The sequence below is a fragment of the Patagioenas fasciata genome, chromosome 15 (genome assembly GCF_037038585.1).
Source record: "Patagioenas fasciata isolate bPatFas1 chromosome 15, bPatFas1.hap1, whole genome shotgun sequence".
Classification (NCBI taxonomy): Eukaryota; Metazoa; Chordata; class Aves; order Columbiformes; family Columbidae; genus Patagioenas; species Patagioenas fasciata.
In genome coordinates this window covers 3,612,883-3,635,504 of record NC_092534.1, presented here as the reverse complement: position 1 = coordinate 3,635,504, position 22,622 = coordinate 3,612,883, and the positions used below count along the sequence as shown (strand labels likewise).

The 22,622-nt window shown below is 44.4% G+C and overlaps 1 protein-coding gene across 1 annotated transcript; it reads right to left on the bottom strand.

Moving 5' to 3' along the window:
- Window positions 1–12,094: 12,094 nt before the first annotated feature.
- SOCS1 (suppressor of cytokine signaling 1) lies at window positions 12,095–16,079 on the bottom strand. Its single transcript, XM_065850901.2, has 2 exons — window positions 15,470–16,079; window positions 12,095–13,077 (listed from the first exon to the last, which is right to left on the bottom strand). Exon 2 carries the CDS (start codon window positions 13,000–13,002, stop codon window positions 12,379–12,381), a length of 624 nt encoding a protein of 207 aa, XP_065706973.1. The 5' UTR covers window positions 13,003–13,077; window positions 15,470–16,079; the 3' UTR covers window positions 12,095–12,378.
- Between the last annotated feature and the right edge of the window lie 6,543 nt (window positions 16,080–22,622).

Genomic DNA, 22,622 nt, shown 5'->3' with positions numbered 1-22,622 from the left:
GTGGCATTTGTTGTATACTCTGCATGGAATGGGCTGCTGGCTGTTCTGTTTAGATTTGTAAGCATTATGCCTCTTTAAAATTATGTCAATAGCGTAAAATGACGTTAATAACAAACAGCATTACCATGCAGTTTAGCTGTTCAGTAGTTACCAGGAGAAGACAGTATTTATGCCAGCTTTTTCATGGCAGGTCAATTACTTTGTTAGCACAGGCAACAGTATATTTGTATTGTGCAACTTTTCCTAGGAACTGAACTGCACTGGAGGACAGGAAATCATGGGAAGCAGGATGGACTTGAATTAAAAGGAAAGGATTTGTTTTTCTTGTGTTCGGATGCCAGTGCTTGTTGAGCTGGATTGACATACTGTACAATCTGTGCTTCTCATTATACAACCAAGCAAAAGGACGACCTGCAAAAGATTAAAGTAGAAGTGAGTGGACTGTAGTTATTTTTCCTTAATCTGTTTTGATGTGATGACACGTGGTCTCCACAGGTCAAACCTCTAGATTCTGGAACAATTTTGTAAGGTGTTATTTTACAGAACTTCCTGGGCTGCACCTTGGCCGAAGCTGTCCCAGTCTAGCTGTATAAATGACCCCCTAACTCAACAGAGAGTAATTAAAATTCAGTCACTTCTGTATGTTTTGTAACTGATAAGGCCAAGGCACTTTCATAATCTGCCTGCTACATAAAGACTTTATGACTCAGACTGGGGAAGTCTCATAAATACTTTGCTCATGGTTATTTAAAAAGACACTGTCTCTTGAAGATGTTTAATAGGTGTCCTTTTCCTCTAGTTTGTTTTTTTTTTTTTCTTTGCTATCAGCACATTATCTTAATTGCAAGATTGTGCACTTAATATGGATTAAACTTGAATAAAAGAGAATGTGTTCATTTCAGCTCAAGCACTAGAGGCTGTTACAAATGATCTGCAATAAGTTCAAGCTTTAAAAATTGGGACCAACAGTAGCATAATTTGTATGGGAATTAATTAAGTGGCTTCTCCGAGTCCTCAGTGAGAGCTCAGGCCTTCACGGTCACCAGTGGAAACTGAGCAGCTCCAGGACTATGCTGGATTCTGTAACATGTCTGAATGTCAGAGCAAAAGGCTCTAAACCGGCTGTGTAATGGTTCTGCACTTGGGACTCCATTTTTATAACAGAGGTTACAGCTGGCAGGAGAACTTGTGAGAGCCACCTGGATCCCCTTGCAGCTGTTACTCCCTCTCTGCACTTATTTCAAATCCAAGCTAATATTTGGTTCTATCGAATGCATTAACTTCTTCCAAAATTTCACAGCCTTCCAGGATGCTTTCCAGTCTACTCTGACATGCTGCAGCCTTCCCAGGTTTCACACTGAATTTTCCTTTAGAGAGAAAACATTTTCTCTCAGGGTTAGTTTTGAGCTCAGTTTGGTTTCTGTTGACTTCACTAGAAATTGAATTAGGCCCTGTAAGAAACACTGAAGACCACGGGCCTGAAGCTGGCTCTGCAGTGATTTTTTTGTTCCACCAATGGCCAGCATTCAAGCTAGTGGAATTACACTTGCACTCATAAATTCACTTAAAGCCTATTTATACCATCTTGGAGTATGCCTGTGGGTTGTGTCTGGCATTTATATGCAGTTGCCTTTGGGCTTCAGCTGGGTTTGTGTACAATATTAGCAGATAATGGTTTGTGTACAATTCAACTCCAGCAGCCAGCTTTTTCTTCCACTTGGATCAAAAGTTCAGATCTGGCAGATAAACTGTGGAATTTTAAACTTTAAGGAGTCAGAAGAGATAATTCTCCCCCGGTAGAAATGTCACCGCTAAAACTATCCATCAGGGCTTCCAGTCCCAAAACTTCACATACTGATGTGAAATGTGCTGGCATTTTAAAATCACCATTTTCTTAAAACAGTATGGAAATTACAAAGGAAACGAGATATGTAGGAGAGCAAGGAGAAGATAATAGGGATTGCTGAGAAAGGCAGACCTGGAGTGCGCAGTGCTCACTTCATACTTAGTACACAGACACAACCTTCCCTGTGCTCTTCACTTGTGGCTTTTAAAGCAAATTTGGAAGTCCTAAGCTATTTCAATATCTGTGACTGAAACTGTTACTTTGCTAATGAGCTTGTGTATGGTTTTGCCTACAGCGTATAAATTACACTTATAAGGAAGAAAGGTTACCTAGGTTTTATTAGTTCCAAAGCATAATAAAATGATACAGATTACAAGTTATGGAATTCACATAGACAACTTCTTCCTGATTAGGCATATTTGTTTTAAAAGTAGATATATAAAATAATACGTAGACATCTGAGAAAATAATCAGCAAATACTTCTTGATACCTAGGCCTTTGTACTTTTATTCCCGAGAATTGTAGGCTCTTCCTAAACACGTGTGTATTACAGTAAATCTTCCAGGACTAGAGTATGATACCCATTGCCCAGGTAAGGGAATGAAGGCATAGGGAGATTTATAGACTCAGAGTTTGAATCAAGAGACTTTTATCCTACTGTCAGAAAGATGTGGAACTTGTGATGGTTTCAGCAGGGCAGCTGTGAAAGTACTAGAAAGAGAATAGGCCATAATGAACTAAAAAAAGCCAAACTTCTCTTTACTGAATACTCTGTTACTGAAACCCTTGCAGTGTTGTCTAATGGTAAAAAAAAGTAGTTATACACAGTCTCTTATGTGCTGTGAAAAATCAGTCTAAATTACCCATACAGTTAAAAGCTGGAAAGAGATTACAAGGTAAAGTAGTTTGATATATAGAATAATTTGTTGGCAGAGTCTCGAATGAAACTAAGTGTTCCTGATGCCTTGGAAAGGGCTCTGTCCATGAGTCTGAGCTATAATGCTTCACTCAAACTATTTACAAGTAGATATTTTTTACAAACTATATAATGCAAGATTCCAGAATCACAGAGTGGGAGATAAGTTTCCTTGTTTGGAGTTGAGAGTCCTAAGTCTCATCTCAGCAGCAATTCATCCAAAGGCTGAATTTTGGTTCTTTCCTGTTTTCTTTTTCTATCCTGAGTACTTCTGTGGCATCATTTGTGCCCTACAGCTTCGGTAGGCACTACTGTTTCACAGTCCTTCTCGCTCTCTGCTCCTGAAACAAAAGCTGTCCTCCTTATTTACATTTAAACGCCAGAGAAAATCCCTCTGACCAGCATGTGAGTGGGTTGTATTCGTAAAAGTCAAGGTGGAAGTGGAATGTGGGCCACTCATTTGACTTTGTGTATTAGAAGATGCCAAGTGTTCCTGGTGTGTTCTGTACTAAGCTTAAACTGTGTGTCCCTGGCAGAAAATTGCAGACATTTAAAGTCTCAGCAGTGCTTGAGACCTTCACAACCGCAACGCACAAACTAGGTGAGGTATTTTTATTTAGTTCCCAAGGATAAATGACACTGCAACCTGTTGAAAAAGCCATCCCTTAACAACGTCCCTTAGTTGTCAGTCCGACCTGGGCGTCAATCCTGACAGTCTGGCTGTACAGACAGACGGGCTGGCTGAGCAGCTCATCCCCAGCACCCTGTGCCGTGCTGGCTGTCTCTGGCTTCCAGCCTTTAGAGGAACCCCGGAATCACCATCCCTGTGTGCAAACACTCCTGTTGTCTCTGAGCCACCTTCTAGGCTCCTGCTGCTTAGGCTGTCCACTCCAGGAAGCTGCTGACTGCTTTTTACAGTGTGCTGATGAAGATCAGCAGCAGATAACAAACATATGGGTTTTTGGAAGTGTGTACAACAGCATATGGAATGCAATAAAACAGTTTGTGCGTAAGGCTCGAGATGGTTTAGGCAGCTTTGCTTTCTTGGCCAGTAATGAATGCCCTGCAAGGTCTAAGATTTCTCTCATTGCAGCCACCTTCTTTTTCTTCACTTAGACAGAGGAATCATTTGGCATAACTGTCCAATTGTATCAGCAGTATTCGTTGTAAATGCCATTATACACCTGGACCTTTGTAACTGATGTCCATAGAGAAAAAAACCAACAACTATAGCAAATTTACACTGAACAGCAGGTTGATCTATTAACAGCGCTCAGCCAGTCATTAGCTTTTGCTGTGCAGCAACAGTAATGAGGAAATTTACAGCAGCCAGAAACTCTTGTATGAAAATGGAAATTACAATACCAAATATGCTGGGCTGAGAATAATGGAACTGAAATTATGATGTTTAAGAAAGGCACCATCTACTTTGCATACAATTATTGTACATGCCAAATACATATAGGTGGTAGCTGTGTGATACGCTGCACAGCTGTGGCCTACAAGAGCGTAGCTTGCGGGCTGCTGTGCTGTCTTGTCTGGGAACAGCTTCTGTTGGCTGCCAGTTTTACACAGACACTCTGACACGTATTTTCTCCTCTTCCTAGAAAACCATAATTATTTCTGCTTTTCTTCCTGGTTTTCCAAAACAAAAAGACATGCATTTGCATAAGGTTGTAATTTACACATGGTTTAGTCCCAGGAAAGTGATGGATTTACCATCAATCACGTAATTATTGAGTACCTGTGCAAGACTAGATAAAGAACATCCCTCTGCTTGGAAAGGGAGGTTCCTACCTCACGGCTGAAAAAGGCTTGAGGTACTGAACTCTAGCTTCAGCTTGTTTTAAACAGAAACAAATTGCTATGTAATACTTGTAAAGCTTTCACAGCTCTCTTCTTTTCTACTTTGTATGGCTGGCCTTGCGGGGAACCAAGGAGAAACCTGGGGAAGCGTTCACACAGTGTCTTTTAGGCACTGGACTACCAGATCCAACGGCCCCCTGGCAGTTCAGCACCTGCCTCTGTGAGCTTTTGGTTTGCACCTCAGTCAGCTTGTTAAAGGAGCTGATGTGAACAGCTTACCTGGTGAGAGCAAATGGGAGTGCAAGGAGGACAGAAAACCTAAAACAATCTCTCAAGCCTTTGTCAAAGCTATTTCTGAACAGATTGTGTTTGCAGAATACATGCCAGAAGAGTCTGGCAAGAAGGTTTACTGGTTTTTATCTGGGGAGAGCTAAGACAGTAGCTAGTACCCTTACCTCTTGTGTAGCATATATCTCCCAAATTCATCCTAGTGATAATGTTAGAGATCATACCTATCCTACTTTGGTGTCAAGAGTCTATAGGGTACACCAGCCCCACCTCCAGATCTCTCAGGTTTCCTGAGCAGCAATGGCATACAGGCAGGCCAAGAAATAACTTAAGGAGGCTGTTTCACACAGTGTTACAAAATCTGTAAGCCTTACTTAAGTCTATGTTGTAACATTTTTGAGAGAATATTTTATGTTCACTTTTGTTTTCAGTGCTGTATCTGGGAACCAGAAGTGTTCAAATCCCAGAGAGGATACCTAAAATCTCAGCCTGAAAGTTCAATCTGACTCGAATTCCAGTAATAATCAGTTTCTGCTATAGGGAAAGTTTGTTAGGGTGAAAATGTAACACAGTTATCAGTTTCAGTTTGAAGGGCACAGGGGAGACTTGCAAACACTCAGCAGAGCTGCAAGGGCCAGGACCAGGAAATTGCACACCATCGGGTACACACACTTTCAGTATCAAAACTGAAGAGCAGAGATAGGGTTTCACATCACCCTCAACCTGTGAGTTAGCCAGGGCCCTATCAAGTAAGAAATCTTTGTGATGCAACCATAGCTCTCAGATTTAATTGTAAAAAGATGCTTCTGTAAATCAAATTATTAAATAATAGTAAAAGTTGATCTTCCCTGGAAATTTATTGGACTGGAGCCAAGATTTTACTCTAGACGTTTGTATGTTCTGGTATAATAAACCTCCAATTGATTATGACTATAATTTTTATTTTTCCCACAGCATGTGTGAATGTTATGACTAGAGTAGATTTACCAAGGGAAATAATGGGTCCTTGGTACCCTCCCTATCTCTTTGCATTCACACCGTGTCTTGCAAAGTGTCCTTCAGTTCAGGATCTGTGGGAACAGGACAGTGCTGGGGACTCCTCCACACTCCGTGAGCTGCTGGGTGTCCTGTGCTGATGCTGTCTCTAGGGTACCTGTCAAGTGAAGCACCTCACTTTCAGTTAAACTTTGCGAAAGATGGAAGGAATTGGTGAAATTACCCAAGATCTTCAGTCTAAGACAAAGGTAACTGAATTCAGAGGCTTAGTTTACAGTAACAATGTGTTCATCTGCCAGTGCGTTGGTCACTTTTCTGTCTGTCCTGACTTAACCTGGGAGCTATATAACCAAATTAAAGGATGGCTTTATAGCTACATGGAAAGTATAGACATTGAGATTTGATCCCACTTGTGCCTTTCTTCTGAAGTTATCTCCCTATTCCCTGGTCTGTGCTGATACCAGCACTAAATATCCCAGCATTCTTCTGAAAATTTGCTACTTATTTTTCCTATTTGCTACTAAGTTCATTCTTCTCCTTCTGCATAATTAACGTGTTCGGCTGTGTATGTGTTACGTGTCCTGACTAGTGAAACCACTGATCTCTTTTCTGCTGCTCAAAGTCCGCAGCAGAGTATCAGGAGGCCAGTTAGTGGTAGAATAAGGAAGGGCCAAATAGTCGTCTGCTTTTTTAACAGATCCAGGATGTCCATTTGCAGTATGAAAAGCAACTAAAACAGAGCACAGAAATTCCAAGAGATTTGACAGCATCTAAGTAAAGGCCTAAACTACTTATCATACTTACCTGTCCAACTGGGTGCATCTCGCCAGGTCTTTTGCCTGGGTGCCTGCACATCTCATTTTAGTACAGTAGTTGCAGTTTCCTCACTGTCTGCATTTCAATTGCCTGAGAGAGGGAGGAATTTGATGTATAACAACTTCAGATTCCTTTCCCAATGTGCTGTGCTATGACTGATGATCAAGACTTTCCTTTTTCCTCTATTGTTACCAAGCTCAGTTAGTCCCGGGTGGCAACCACCTCAACTTACATAGAAGATGCCAGCCTTGTGCCCAGTCCTGTTCTGTCAGCTAAAGAGAAAAAATGTCCCGCCATCTCCTTTAGGGCTTCATTCCTTCTCCACCTGCAGTCATGCCATGCTGCTGTTGTAATGCCAGATGGAAACAGAACTGTGACCGGCTGGACATGTTGATGAGCAGAAAAGTTGCATTGCAATGCAGCCAGTGTGTTAACTGATGGAAGCGCACATGGAAGTACATAGTAAATTCTTTAGTGCTTGACATCATTCAGCTGAGATTGGATGTCTGCCTAAAAACTCTAAGTTTAGTTACACATAACTGGCCTTGACAGTGTTCACTTACGCAGCAGGCATAACTGCACTGCAGAAAATTGCTGGTGAAACTTCTGAGGGCTTTTTTCATACACAGGAAGTCAAGCTAGATTAATCCATTGGTATCTTCTAGCCTTCAAATCTTTATGGGTTGCAAAGGTGCTGTAAAATAAAAGTAAAGGGGCTTTGTGGAACTTAGTGTCCCACCAGTGGTCACTGATCTGATCTACAAATTGCGTTAAGCTGACACCACTCTATAGACAACCTGAGCCCACGTAACACTGTGAGTGCACAGGCATTGGGGTCAGTGTCCTCTCGGGCATCCTGGCACTGCCCATGGAATATCTCACCATAACCCTGAGCATGTTTTGGCCCACTGTGTTCACTATAGCAACCACAGGCCTTCACTACTATCGTGTAAAAAAGGGTCATTTAATGAGTATTTCTATGAAAGAAGTGATTAAGTGTTTGGCAATAGATAAGTGTGTAGGAAGGCTCTGATTAAAACCATACTAATCATGTAAAGAAAGTTCCCCATTTTAACCACTCACTCAGAACTTTCCTTCCACAGCCACGTCTGGAGGGGTGTGCACACCTACAAGCACAGCACAGTGGTCAGTGGATCTTACTCAGCAAAAAATGACCAGATCTTCACAGTTGCTTTTTTTCAGTTAGCAGCAGGGAACAGAAAACCCCAAAATGCTCTGTTAGTGAAGATGAACCTTCGTGCTCACAAGCAAAAGCAGGCCAGGCAGTAGTGACTCACAGGAGACAACTCTTTAAGGTGACTGGATTTGTCGTTCTTCTACATAGCCGGGAGCTACAAAAAATATACCTATAACAGAGATTCAAGTGGCAATGAAAGGTGATCCTACTTTGCCTTGCTAGTGAAACTAAAAGGAACAGAATGAAGGAAGCTGAGCAAACGTGGCTTGTGGCACAGTTAGCTATTTGCTTTACTCTGCTTGACTGCTATTCCATCTTCACAATATCTGCTGTTCTCATAGCTTTAGAATATAGGGTAATTGCTTTGCTATGCACAAGCATTATTTCTATCATTGTTGTCTTCAGTAACCACATCCAAAGCATGTCACTGAGGTCCAGACGAAGGGAAATACTTTTGGCATGTGGCTGTCAGTCAGGAGTTTATATTCTGGCTTTTTGGGTTTTGCTGCTTTACCGTCCTTGAGCAGTGGTTACATGTTGGGGTGAGTGGGAGAAGTTGGGCTTTTCTCTAGGTTCCCTGCTGGCCTGTGTTTCTGTTATTCCGTGGTGGCACAAAGAGCAAATTGGATCCAGGTGTAGCAAATTTGGCTGCTGTGTTGGGGAACAGCTGTGGAGGAAAAAGTGACAGGATCTGAGTACTGTGCAGAAATAGGACAACAGGCAGGTCAGTGGCAATGTAAAGTCTTAAATGGCACTTCTGTGCAATTGGGAGAAGCATCCTGGAAACCTACTGCACATGTGGTTTTTACTGTACACTTCACACAGAAAGCAATGTAGAGTCCAAATTAAGTCGCCTTTGTCTTGAAGCTGGAATTAATGAATAAATGCATTGCTCACACAGCTGTCAGCACCATGAATGGAGGCGTGGAAGGAGAGCCAGGGACTGAATGACAGCCCAGCATAACAGAAGGGGCTGACACAGGATCTGAAGGAGAGCTGGGTGGAGAGTATTGATGACTAGATACGGTCAGCGTGTTGCCCTAGGGGACGGTTTTTTTCTTGGCTGTTGAAAATAGCATCAGTGCTGACTGCAGCTGAAGCCTCACTTCTTGTAAATGACTTCAATCATAATAGAATTAGTGTGACCACAGCTTCACAGTGGGTATGGTTATGCTTGTCATTCAAGAGGCTCGTATTGAGCATTCCGTAGCTCTTCACAGCTAAATTAACCCCGTTCTCTGAACGCCTACAGTTCTGTTAATTAGCTCTGTTCATTAGCAAGTGTTTTACAGCTGCAGCACGGTATGTAAATTAACCTACTCTGAAAGCAAATGTGTGTTCTAGTTTTTAAAAAGCAAGGGAGTCTCATTCCTGCTGCCTGTGCAGTCCTGGGGTATTGCAGGGAGCAGGGCTGGGGGGTCCTACTGGGGCCTGCTGCAGGGACAGAGACCCCCAGGGTCCTCGTGGTGGCACAGCCATGCTGCATGCGGTGTCCTTCTGAAGCTGTCCCTTCCCGCTAACTGTAAATAGTGCAGTCTCTTCAGGAAATGTGGCTTTGCTCTGCTTCTGAGTGTGGCTCGAATTCTTCCCCAGTCCTTTACCAGATTGACTGTTCACTTGACTTTCCAGCCACAGCCAGGAGTGAAAAGGTCAGAGGAAAGAGCTGGGCCAGAGGGGGAGGGACTGGAAACACCGCTGTTCACCTACTGTTAAAATCATTGCACTGTTATGTGTTTCCATTGTTTTAGGTGCAGAATACAGCAAATTCCCTATTTGACTTTGCCGGTACTTTATTAAACAGCGGATGAGAGATTTGACAGCTGGAATTACTACAGGAATCTTCAGGAGACTCCTAAAATGCCCCTTAGATGTCACAGAGTCCTTGAATCTGTGCACACGGGTAAGCAGACATGTTAGAGAGCCCTTCATTAGCACTTAGAGAGGGCAAGTCAGAGTGACTTTGTGAACACACAAACTGTTCTTAGGTGCTTTGGAGCAACCTATGTATACCTGCCTGTATTGTGTGCTGGGGAGGAGGAAGACAGCAGGAAAGGAAGGAAGGGGAATAACAGTAAGGAAGATGAAAAGATATATAGTTTAAAACTACAAGCCTGCTCCATCTCTTCTTTCTTTAAGAGACCTTTTATACAATTCTGACCTTGCCCTTATTTGCAGTTTTGATTATAATTGTTCCTGAGCTATCCCACATTTGCATTTCATATTAAAGGTAAAATGTAGGTACTTTATGTAGGAGGATATGGATAATTTCTGCTAAACTTACTCTAAAGCAATAAAGGTAGAGAGAAAGTAGGTTTGTTTCTACCAGGAAGAAAACAAAATGGGCTCACCTCTCAGTGGGAAGCCCCTTACCATATATCTAGGTCTAGCTTTGTTTGGTTTCACCTGGGGTAGCAGAGAACCTTCTAAGCTATATTGTGCTTGTTGTAGCACTAACCCTGTCATGTTGGCACTCATTTGTATGGCAGGGCAAGTCTAATGTGTGGGGCCTGAAGGGTTAAGAGATACTACAGCGTGGGGCTGGGAAAAGAGGACAGGGAAAGAGATAACAATATCTGCTGACAGCAAACCAGTTCGGCAGCCTTCACACTACAAAGGCTTTTTTTCCACCCAATTTAAATTCTTAAAGCTATTCACATTCAGGCATTTGCTCTGCTCTCCTGTCTGTTGCATAGCACAGTATTCACTGCTTCCCCAATGTCTATCTTTGCAGCTGCTGGGGAAAAATGCATCATTCGGCAACTAATTCCAGCTTTAGAATTAAACAGAAATGCTGTCTGCTAATCTCAGCCAGAGATGGCTGACAAGGGAATGAGAGACTGCCAGGCGGGACTGATCCAAAGAACATTTTTAGGGAAGCACCACAGTAAAGGGTCACATGCTACTGCCTGCATGTTCTTCCTTTTTCCCTTTTTCACAATGTCCAATGCATTGTGATTCTTAGTCATGTTTGAGAAGGAAACCTATTTATTCCAAAGAAACATCAATGACCTAAGAGCTGATTTTGTAAATGATATTAAACTATTCAGTAAAGAACACTATATAACTCATACTCAGTGTTTCCTAGAAGTGGCTTTAGCTTTAAAAGGAATGTGAATTACAATAGACTTTTTATCTTCCAAACTCTTAAGTACTTCATTTACTGCTTACAGTTACTGTAAGCACCACAAATCTGTGCTGATAAAGAACATTTCTGTGAAAGACTCTGCCTTGTTTGAAGTGATTTGGTCCAGCTGGTTTTACTAAGTCAGCTTTTCATGGATTTCAGGAAATGTTTGGGGGAAGGGAAGAATCCTTTTGTCATCATGCAGGTGACATTTTGCCAGATTAGGCATCTCAAGTCATTCACAGCTACATCTCTGTGGGGCACAGATTTTGCATTTTAGGGGCAGATTGGAAACCCCAGTGGTGCTTTCACCAATTTCCTACAAATGGAAAGCAGTCTAATGTATTTTAACTTTATCCGAATGCAGTTTAGCCACTAAAAATTACGGCTGCAAATCTTACAGGTTTATAGTCTCCGGATCCTGTCATGGAGCTAAGTCATAAATTCTTTTAAAATATCACGTCTGTACTCTGTAGATCACTAGGAATTTAAGACCCAAAAAAAACCCTTTTAGAAGTCTAAAGATGTCTGCACCTTTGCTGGTTTGCATATGCCAATTTAAAGGGAGAACCAAGATATTCTCCTCTCAATGCATCATAATGATACAGCTTTCACAGCCTTTTAGTGTATGAATGGCATTTCTGGGCAGTTTAATTTTTCCCCACCAATGTTCATGTGGTGTGGCTATGGCAGACAGCAGCCTCCTCTTGCTTAGAGCCTTGTAGCTTTTAATAGAAGTAAAGCCAGAGCTGGTGCAATAAGCTCAGCCAAGGGTTCAATTCACTCTTTCAAAAACCATGCACTGCTGTAGTCTTAACACACTGTTCCTGCTCTCATGGATTTAGTGGAGAGCTAGATTCCTGGGCAGATACATCCCAAGTACATTTTCTGCTTGCTTCTTTCTTTCTTTCTGTTTTAGGTTTTTTGTGGCAGGAATCTTCTGTCAGCTGAACTAGCACTAAACCAGGCTAGTCCAGCAGGGCAGAGAGCAGGACCATGCGGAGGCCTGTCGTCTGCACTTACACACTCAGTTATAATAGCGGTTAAAACTGGTCAGCAGGATATGTACCAGAGCCTTTAAAACTAAAAACAGAGATGCTATTTTTTTAAAAACTTCCACAATAAAGTTTATTATGTTAATATCATTAAAAATATTATAAAATAATAAAATATTCTGCTTGGCAGAAGAATTATGCCAGGGTTTTGCAACCCCAGGTTTGTGCAAACAGTTTCTGTAAACATAAGAAGTCAAGTGTTCAAGCTCTATCCCAAAATACAGTAAATTGCTACAAAAATAAGTTTGCTCACTGTCAAACATGTTTAAAAACCCAGAAAGCTGGATTTCTTTACACATCTCTTACATGTCCCTCTACAGTTAATGCTGTACTTATATCTGAAATGGGAAGGATTTCAGATAGTCCTTTAAAACAGGATTGAGTGGGATCTGGTTTAAGTTCTCCCTTCCAAAAGTCTTCACGATGCTCTTCCTGCAGAGCTCCTGCAGGGGCTGCACGCGGACCTTGCGCAGGGGGGTAACCAGGACCTTCCTTGGGGACCTCAGGTAATGTTCCAGGAGCTTGAAAAGACAGTCGAAAGTCTCTTTGCTGCCATCCAGGCTGAAACGCCCTGTCTGAAAGTTTATCCGGATGCTGGTGGGCCCAGTCGCAGTCTTAACACTGATGGCAAAGAAGCAATTCTTTTGTGTGCTGTCCCTGATGAGGAAGGTGCCCTCAGGCTCAGACTTCAGCTTCTCATGGGCAGCACTGACAGTCAGAGGTCCCCAGTAGAAGCCACAGGCATCCAGCAGGCTGCTTGCTCGAGTGATGCTACTGAAATCCGCTTGCGAGCGGAAGGTTCGGAAGTGCGTGTTGCTCTGTGCCTGCACAGTGCTGGGCCGGCCGGGGCCGTGGTAGCCTCGAGCCTGTGAACGATCCCGTGCTGGAGGGTCAAGTAGACATCTCGGGTCTGCTGCAACTGCATTATCTGCTGACACCTTGCTGTGCGCTACCATCCTACAGCCTAGACCAGCGGATGCGGTCTTCCATAGCGTCAGTGGCTACGGCAGGGCAGCTTTCCAGCAGCTATTCTGAAATGCCAAAGAGAGACACAATGTGAGATCCCCAGAGAAAAGCGGCTGCGGTCTTTGAATGACCAAGTTTTCTATTCACAGGCCTCCCACCCATTATAAAATAATAAAATATTCATTTGCCAGTTTACACTGGGCAAATGACTGCTTGCTTTCTGACAAGATTACCAGTCTATCACTATAGCAAAGCCCAAAAGCTCCAAAAATATTTAGCTTGGATCATGGAAGGGGTTGTGAAGCAGTGCAACAGGCTTCCCAGGGAAGTGGTTGAGTCACTGTCCCTGGAGGTGTTTAAAAGACATATAGATGAGGTTCTCAGGGACATGGGTTAGTGCCAGAGTTAGGTTATGGTTGGACTCTATGATCTTGAGGGTCTCTTCCAACCAAAGTGATTCTATGATTAACAGCTAAGGAGGATAATGTGGTTTCCCTGCTATGAGCCCACAGACGTGTATCAGGACCCAGAGTGAAGCGCTAGGACCCTATCAGTGAGAAGTTGTCTTGTGCACACCCCATCAGATTCTCAAGTTCCAGAGAACAAAGCAACAAGGTTTTACAACTGAGTGACCAATTTCTCTGCATCTCTCTCTTTTCCCTCCCCGATGCCAACATCATTATTTGATGCATTGTGTGAAAAAGGGAAAGCAGGGGAAGGAAATGTAAACTCTGCAGCTGGGTATGTCTCCAGATAATTGGGGAAGAGGGTGAGGCGAATAGGTGCCACTGTATGACTGAAGTGTAACCTGGAAGGGCTGCCTGTAGCTCTGCCAGTTTACACGGTAATCCTAAAACTACTTCATCTCTCCTGTTAACCCGAGGCTCAGCCATAAATCCCATTGCCCCAACCTTCCCTTGGGGCAGCAATGCTACAGCCTCAGTAGCTTACACAAATCAACCTCTGTGAACCCTTAAAGCATTATTCCTCAGTCTGTCTCTCTCTCTCTCTTTTTTGTATTACATGCACTTTAAGTGGCCCAATCTAAATTGCTTCCTATTGATATATCTTTCAGCGTGAGGGACTAAATTCATCCCTCGTGTTACTTCAAAGGAATTAGCAGCGCTGCACCAGGAATGAGTTTGGCCTGAAATGTCTCCCTCTGACAGTGTGGTTCGATACATCTCCGCTGGCTGCCTTGACCTTACTGGCAACCATAGATTTTAGGGTTTATCCCTATAGTCATATATAGATCTGCAGCAGCAGCTTGTTGAGCAACCTTGAAGTATTCTCAGAAATGAATCCCTCAGCTATCTTAAAGTTCAAGGTAACATGCTAATGAAGAATTCAAAGAAAGGATGCAGCTGTATTCCTGTCTGTGCTCATTTAAAAACTCGATGTTTGGTTTTAGGGAAACAATTTTTTTTACAATAAGGGTGGTAAAATACTGGCCCAGCTTGCCCAGAGAGGTGGTGGAGACATCCCAGGCCAGGCTGGACCGGGCTCTGAGCAACCTGAGCTGGTGAAGATGTCCCTGCTCATGGCAGGGGTGGCATTGGGGGAGCTTGGAAGGTCCCTTCAACCCAAACTGTTCTATGATTCTGTGATTCATTTTGGTGGTCATGTTAACTCCTCAAACAGCAAAGAGGGTTATAAAATCCTTACGCTGGCAACAGGCTGAAAGTAGCATTGGGCTTTCTTTGTACAGAAGAAGGAAACTGATGTTTTTCCAATTAGTGGGCCAGGATTTTCGCTCGGTGTTTAACAAAAATTAAATTCCAGAGCACGTCGGTGAGAAATAACCACTAAGCCCGACTTTTTAAAAACAGCAGCGCTCCCTTGTAGAAGCCACGCATCGCCAAGAGAGAGTTCGCGGTGCCTTTCCAGAGGGCACGGAGCAAATACGGGACACGCCAGCCTTCAGAGCCCGAAAGCCAGAGCTGGCTCCGGTACAAGAGTTGCCTGGGCTCGGCCGGAGCAAACCCTTCGGCGGGGCCCGGCCCGCTTCGGCCGCCGCCTTCAGAGCCCGAAAGCCAGAGCTGGCGCCGGTACAAGAGTTGCCTGGGCTTGGCCCGCTTCGGCCGCTGCGCTCCAGCCCGGGGGCTGCTCCAGTCCCCACCGCGTGGCGAGGGCGCGGGGTCCCTGCAGACGAGCGGTGCCGGGCAAAAACCACTGCGTGTTTATTTTTTTTTCCCGTCCTGCTACAGCCGGCACCAGAGCTCCGTCTTGAGCACGGACACGGAGCCAAAACGGGCGGAAAAAAACAACCAAACGACCAAAAAAACAACAACAAAAAAGGCAACCTCGCCCCCCACCCCTCAGCCAGCACGCTCTAGCCCAGCAGGCAGGACTCCCTTGTCGTGCCTCCGAAATCTGACCTCTCCGAACCGCGGCTCAGGAGCGTTTCGGTGCACGTCGCGATTCGCGAGGTCCCCACAGTAACGAGCCCCCTCTTACCTCGGCCCGGGGCTCCGCGGGTGGGCGCCGTCCCCGGAGCGCGCAGCGGGGCGCGGGCTGCGGGCAGAGGCGCGCCGGGCCCGGCGCAGCGGCGGCGGTTAGTGCTGGCCGGGGCGGGCGGCCGAGCATCCTCCGCGCGGGGGCCCTGCCTGGCGGCGCAGCGAGCCGGGGCTCCCGCGGGGCGGGCGGGCGGACGGCAGCTCCAGCGCTCTGGGCCCGCTCATCGCCTCTGCTTTCTATTTAACGCGGCGGCGCTTCCCTGCGGCTGCTTCCCCGCAGCTGCTTCCCCGCCTTCTCGGAAAACACGTGGCCTTCGCTTCACTTTCGCTTTCCAAATGAGTCAAGGCAAAGCAGTGCCCGCCTTGCATGGGCTGCGAGCCGAGCGCCCGGAGTTGCTGGAGCGCCACGGGCAGCGCCGGTCCCGGGCAGGAGCTGCCCCCGCTGCGGAGACCCGGCGGTGGGGCCGCGGCTGCGCCCCCGCGGGCTCTCCGCCCCGCTGCTGTCGTGGTCTCCGGCCTCGCGTGACCCCGTTCCTTCTGTCCAGCTACATCTGGTTTTACTTTTCCTCTTTGTGTTTTTATGGACAGCCCCGGCGAGGCGGAGGTGCCGACGGTTGGTGCCCGTGGGTGGCGGCGGGCGCGGGGTCAGGCTGGCCTGCAGGAGGCGCTGCTGGGGCGTCGAGCACACGAGGGCTCGGGGGACACCGGAGGTAGGTGATGGATGAGGCTCTGACCTGGCGGCTGCTCGAAACGTGCGGAAAACATGGCGAGAAAAGCAAGCAAGCAATGTGGGGAGTTGTAAGGTGAAGATAGCGGCTCTCCTCAAAGCTAGCAGGTCAGCATGGACAGAACGGGGGAGAGGGCCTAATGTCTACCATTAGTGTCCAAGACAGGAAGCAAATTTAGACCAATGATAATTTTTAAGTGAGAAAAACATTCAGGGAAGTCTGTGATCATTCCACTGAGAGGATTGTGCAGATGCTACACTGGGTTTTGAGTTTTCAAAACAGAATTTCCCTGGGGTTTTCTGCAGAGTAATCAGATTTAAAAGTAATTGTTCAAATCCCCAGCTATATTTATAACCTTGCCAAGAGCCAGTGCAGGAGGCTTGGGATGCTATTCTGCTCACCCAGAGGGAGATTTGAAACCTCAAGTACCAAACCAGTGTCTTATGTGCTCTCTTAAGCAGGCCCCAGTAAAGCGTGTTTTCTTCCAAAGAGGATGTTTCTGAAAGCGGTAACCAACATCTCTCTAAAAGGCCAGTAAGTCTTTCTTTTGATTATTCGTTGTCTTTTTGGAAACCAAGTGTCCTAATACGCACCTTGCGCAGTAATTAATCTGGTAGATGTGCAAAAATACAGAAACTTTGTGAAGAATTCCACTGCCTCTTGAATCTGGAATCAGTACATGAAGGTATTGCTTCCAGAGCACGTGTGATTGGAGACATGCAGTATGACATGTGGGTTTTGCAGTCAGAATGCTTCTTTACATCAGGAGCAGAAGGAGGATGTTTATCCTCTTGCAGTTGTTGTGGTTTAACCTCAGCCAGCAACTTAGCATCACACAGCCACTTACTCACCCCCCCATTGTTTGGAGAGAATTGGAAGGGTAAAAGTGAGAAAACTTGTGAGCTAAAGACAGTTTAATAGGTAAAGCAGAAGCCCTGTGCATAAACAGAGCAAAACAAGGAATTCATCTCCCACTTCCCAGCGCAGGCAGGTGTTCAGCATCTCCAGGAGAGCCGGGCTCCATCACACCTGACAGTAACTTGGGAAGACAAAATGCCTTAACTGAGAACATCCCCCTGCTTCCTCCTTCTTCCCCAGCTGTTAGTGCTGAGCATGATGCCATGTGGTCTGGAATATCCCTTTGGTCACTGGGATCAGCTGTCCCAGCTGTGCCCCCTCCCAGCTTCTTGTGCACCTGGCACAGCATGAGAAGCTGAAAAGTCCTTGTGTACCTGACAACAACTAAGATATCAGTGTATTATTAATGTTATTCTAATTCTAAAGCCAAAACACAGCACTGTACCAACTACTAGGAAGAAAATTAACTCTATCCCAGCTGAAACCAGGACAGCAGTCAACATGATGTTTTGTAAGGATGAAAAGGAAATGTTTCTGTCAGGTGATTAAAGGGACGGGCTGGCCAGGACTCATGAATTGTCCTTTGGGATGAAGTTGAGGGAGTGTATTTCCTGCTTTGAGACTGAATATTCTTTTTAAAGATCAGTGTGGTCACAGACTGAATTTACCTTATGGCAGTATAGCACCTTATGGTGGGTGAACCTGGAAATCTCTAACTGTGCTTTGCCCACAAAAGTTTGCTGTTTATGCTCTGTCATGTGACAGTAGTTGTCATGAATTTGGAGAAACAGAGCTCATCATTACTTTTAAGACCTGCTACAGAGGTTCACTTTGTGTTCAGAATCCTCTTTCAGACTATTTTTGAGCAACTGAGCTCAAGCTAAGGTTTGGCGTGAGCAGCTGGGGGAGGGAAGCTCAGCCGCTTTTCTGTGTAAAACAAAAGCATGAAGGAATGGTGGAACTGAAACTTACTATAGAAGTTGAACATGCAACAGTGAGAAATGTTTTGCCGCTATTTGCTTTGGTGTAGTGTGCTCCATGCAGTGAGTAGATTCAAGGGCTCTTTTATGTAAGTTCATGTTCAGACAGGTAGTGCAACCATGCCTTGCCCTTAAAAGCTTAAAATCTACTTAGGCAACACAAAGTTCCCTTCCTCCCTGCCACCCCTCCAAAGAAAAGAGATTTGAAGTGCTTAACAGTGTCACAACAAGGTACATAGAGCCAAAAGTACAGCGGTGCGATTGTTCCTCAGATGAGATGGGGGTTGGCTGCAGGTTGCTGCAGGTGTGCCAGGAAAGCTGTTCCACTTATTCATTTTTAATTTTGTAAGATCACAGGGAAAAGAAGGATCCTCCAGGTGCACGTGCAGCCTGTCTGCTGTGTACTGAGTGGCGTAGCTGACACAGCGTCTGTCGAAAAAGTCTTCCTCGTTGAGCAGGAATGTGGTAATAATGTGGAGTTGCAAAGCTTCAGAGCTTGGCATGGCTCGAATAGGCAATGCAGTGAGCCTGTCAGCTCGAACACCAAAAGCCAAGTGTGCCAGGCTGCTGCTCACAGCCTGATACCATCTCTACATGAATCACGGTGAGAGTGGGCCAGGGTGCTCCATGAGGTGCCGTAAAATGCGGGCGTCAGTGTGAAGGAGACTTGTACAGTGAATGAAGAGTTTGTGATAGGAAGAGCTGGGGTTTTAGACTTGGGAGTTCCACAAGTTGAGATTTCTTGGGATATTTTCAGTTTTACCCGTTCATGTTTCCTTTTGTAACCCCCATTCCCATCCTTCTGTTTCCTTGCTTATCTTCTCTCCCTCTACTTAAAGCCCCCGTAATCTGCGCCTTGGGAAGAGCTCCCTGCCAGCAGGACAGGCTCAGGGGAGGTGACCCTACCCAGGAGAGGGCAGGGTGTAAAGCTGGAGCTGGCACAGAGCTGCTGGGCAGAGCACCCATAGAAAGAAGGTCCCTAGACATGACTGAAGTTGAAAGCATTGCTGCCAGTTCAGGTGATACTGATCTGTGCTCTGTCAGCTTAATGAGCTCTTATTGCAAGGTGAATTAGATTCTGCTTGGTAAGTAAGCCATCCTTGTGAAATGCCTTATTTTTTTGCCTTCACAAAGTACCATTTCATGTGGAAGAACAAATTATGTTCCCTTTCTTTCCTGCTGATGGTCTCAGAAAAGAAAGACAAAACCTGGGGAGAAATAATATAATTGGGAGACATTATCCCATACCCCTTCCCCCCTTGTTTCTTGGGGCAGGAAAGTAAACAATTTGGATCTGAAGGGTCATATCAGTGAAGGTCCAAAGGCTAGGATAAAGAACAAGCTCTGCTTGTGTCAAAAGTGAAAGTCCTTACCCCTATTTCATAAGCATTGCCTTGGAAAATGACAGAAAATTCAGAGGAACCGCTAGGCATTTGTGCAGGAGGAGCATGGCTCACTGGCTAGAAACAACAAACGCTAAAGGCAATCTGGATGCCAGGAGGCAGCAAGGAAAAAACATGCTTCTCAAGAAGGTTTTCAAGGTAGGAGAGTAATGTATATGTTGAGGATACATGAGACATTTGCCTGGTGTGTTAGTTTGTTTTTCAAAACCCACACTCTTAGCCCTACTAGCAGCAGTGTAATGCAGGCAGAGCTGCTTTTATTTATGCTCCAAACCTTTCCTCACCCTCTGAAACCACTAAGAGGGAGGAGGTTGTGATACCATGTATGGTATTCCCCAGTATAAATTCCCTCCAGGGGCACTCCACACCCCGCTGAATCCATCCCCCTGCAGGGACAGTCCTCTGCAGAAAAAGAAATAAGAATAAAAAACCTGAAAGGCTTGGAAAATCAGCAGGCACTCCCCTTTGCAGCTTTGTTCCTAATTTTTGAGAATAGAAGCAGGCACTTACTCTGTTATGAAGCTGGATTAATTAACAGGCCAATGTGTCTGTGGAAGAGCATATTGTTTAGAATTTGGTATGGTAAGAGCATGATCAGTGTGGGAATTAATATAGGAATGTTAAATCAGCTCAGTTATTGTTATAAAGACACTTGCCAATGAGTAATCAAAGTATTTTTCCAAGTCTAATAAATTGTTGTTTTCTTGTAAGAACAGTTCAGCTAAATAGGGTTACACATTTAACTGTTAGTGTTTTGAGCTTAGAGCCTCTCATGTGCTGATTTTGTAAATGCTAGCTCTTACATGAAGGCACTCGTTATCTATACCAACCAAATCAGCAACATCATCTTTAGAAAAGGGAACTAAAGCACGAAGAGATTCATTGATTTGCTTCAAGTCACAGAGCGAGACAGTCTGCAGAAGGCCAGGAATGGAACATAATTCAGGTCTTCAGAGCCCCATACTAGAAACTTAACCACAATACCATCCTTCCTGTTTTAGTGGGTTTTGTTTTCTTCTCCAGAATCTGAATTTTCATTGAAATGAAACCCCTGAAATTGTAATTCTTTGATTTTGCAAGTAAATTAGACACCGCACTGTTCCTGCGTCTGCTTTCAGATGCACTGAAACCAGCAGCACTGCGAGAAGTGTGAACCTCTGTCACCCACTTCAACTGGGTATTAAGGTCAGAGTTTGATGTAGTTAAATGGGACATGCCCAAAAGATGTAACAATTGTGACTAGACATTTCCTTAGACATCTCCATTTCCATACTGTCCATACTATCATTTTCTAAGTTAAAAGACAGTAAAGTGAGCGTGATGAATATGGCTCATCCTCTTGTCCTTTTAAGTCATTTGCTTCCAGGTAAAAAGGTTATAAAAGTGAATCGCTTTACACTGATATTAATGATCATGCTAAATATCACTGAAGACAATGTGTGTGTGACACAGTTGTCACAGCATACACAAGTCTTTATGCCAAGAACAAAATACATTTTGAGAGCTCACCAGTGCATTTTTAAGCCTGGATAAGCAGCATGGCCGTACCTAGACAAGGGGTACAGTTGGTCCAGAATGAATGATTTCTGTCTGCACTGGAACTGGTGCTGTTCTGCAGACAATGTGTAACTCAGATCCCATTCAGCTAGGATGGGTGATAGAAATGTATGGTTTTGTCTTCTGAAAAGGATCCTTGTGAGTATTGGTTGTGAGAAAGTCCGCATGTCTACTGGCTGGGATGAAAAGCTCTGGTTTTTGGAAGTTAAGTAAGTTAACTGTGCTCTAACACTGAGTAAGAGTTGAGCCTCTCCCTCCCAGAAATTCCTTTCCATAGTCCCAATTGTCTGAAATATATCTCTCTAAGAGACACAAACTATTATACTTCAAGTAATAAATTAACTGTCTGAGGCTATGATGAAAGTTTGTAAGATACCTATTCTGGAATTGTTTCTTTTAAATTATGTTAGTTCCTCCTTCTGGAGCACTTAATGCTGGTTTCCTTGAGCCCAGACTAAATGGACCCTGTCTGATGTTCTTTTCTTGATATTGACAAGGTCAAATCAAGATTTGCATTAGTCTCATGAATTCAAAGGCTGAACAATTACCCAAACAAAAACATGGTTTGGGTTTTCTACATTTCAGCAGTTTAGACACCCTTTTTGGTAATCAGTTGAGTGAAGAAAAAAGAAAAAAACCCCAAAAACGAAAAGCCTCGAATTGTTGGTGAAAGTGTTGTGAAAGGGCAACCTGTGCTCTGGTATTTTTTTCATATGAATGAGAAATTTGTGTTGCTTGGTTGTGTGTGTATGTGCATACCTCACAACTGATGGAGGAACTCTGGATCCCTAAAAATGATGCTGGTGCTAACTGCAGAGGCAGCAGGCTGCCATTCATACAGGGGGGATGCTGCTATAAACACCAAATTGGGTATTTTAAAGCAGAACCATGTGAAGGTGGTTTGGCTTCCAGATGCACTTACTGGACTACAGAGAGTTCAGTGCTGGTGGAGGAACACAGAGCTGGAATTTCTGAGCCAGTTGCTAATTTTGTTTGGGTTTGGCTGCCCATTCTTACAGGCTTTTTCTACCACTTCTCTTTGTATTCAATGCCTGTTTAGATTGTGTCTTGTGTGATTTACATGATTATGAATTTGCATTTGCTGCCGAAGGTGAACGGTGTCGATGCCCTTTCTGGTGCTCCCATGATTCTGTCTGTTCAAACCACATGCAAATGCTGAGCTTCTGCTGCAGTAATTCAAAGGCTGTGGAGTCACTTTCTGATGCATTTCATTCATGAGCATAATTCACATATGAGGAGATTTTTATGGTTGGGGTGAGGTGGAGCAAATGACTCAAACGTTCCCTCATCTTTGGTTTTCAGTCCACAGAAACTGATTAAATTTTATTCTTAATACGATCAAATGGACCCAAATCTCAGTTCTGTTTTCTTGAATGTAGAAAGATTCAACAGTCCAAATTGAAAGGAAAAAATGGTCTTGTTCTTGAAGTGAATGAAGACCGATAGAGTTATTGGAGACAGAAGCTGCACGCAGAGAAATCAGAAGGTGATGGCAAAGCAGCATCTTGCAGGTTCTCATCCAGATCCGGGTGGACAATCCTGTTCCTTTCACAGGGCACTGAGACACTTGCAGATGATTTGGTTGGATTTTTGATCCTTGAAGTCAT

Coding starts and splice junctions, on each gene's coding strand:
- SOCS1 (XM_065850901.2), bottom strand. CDS start 13,002: ATGGTAGCGCACAGCAAGGTGTCAGCAGATAATGCAGTTGCAGCAGAC.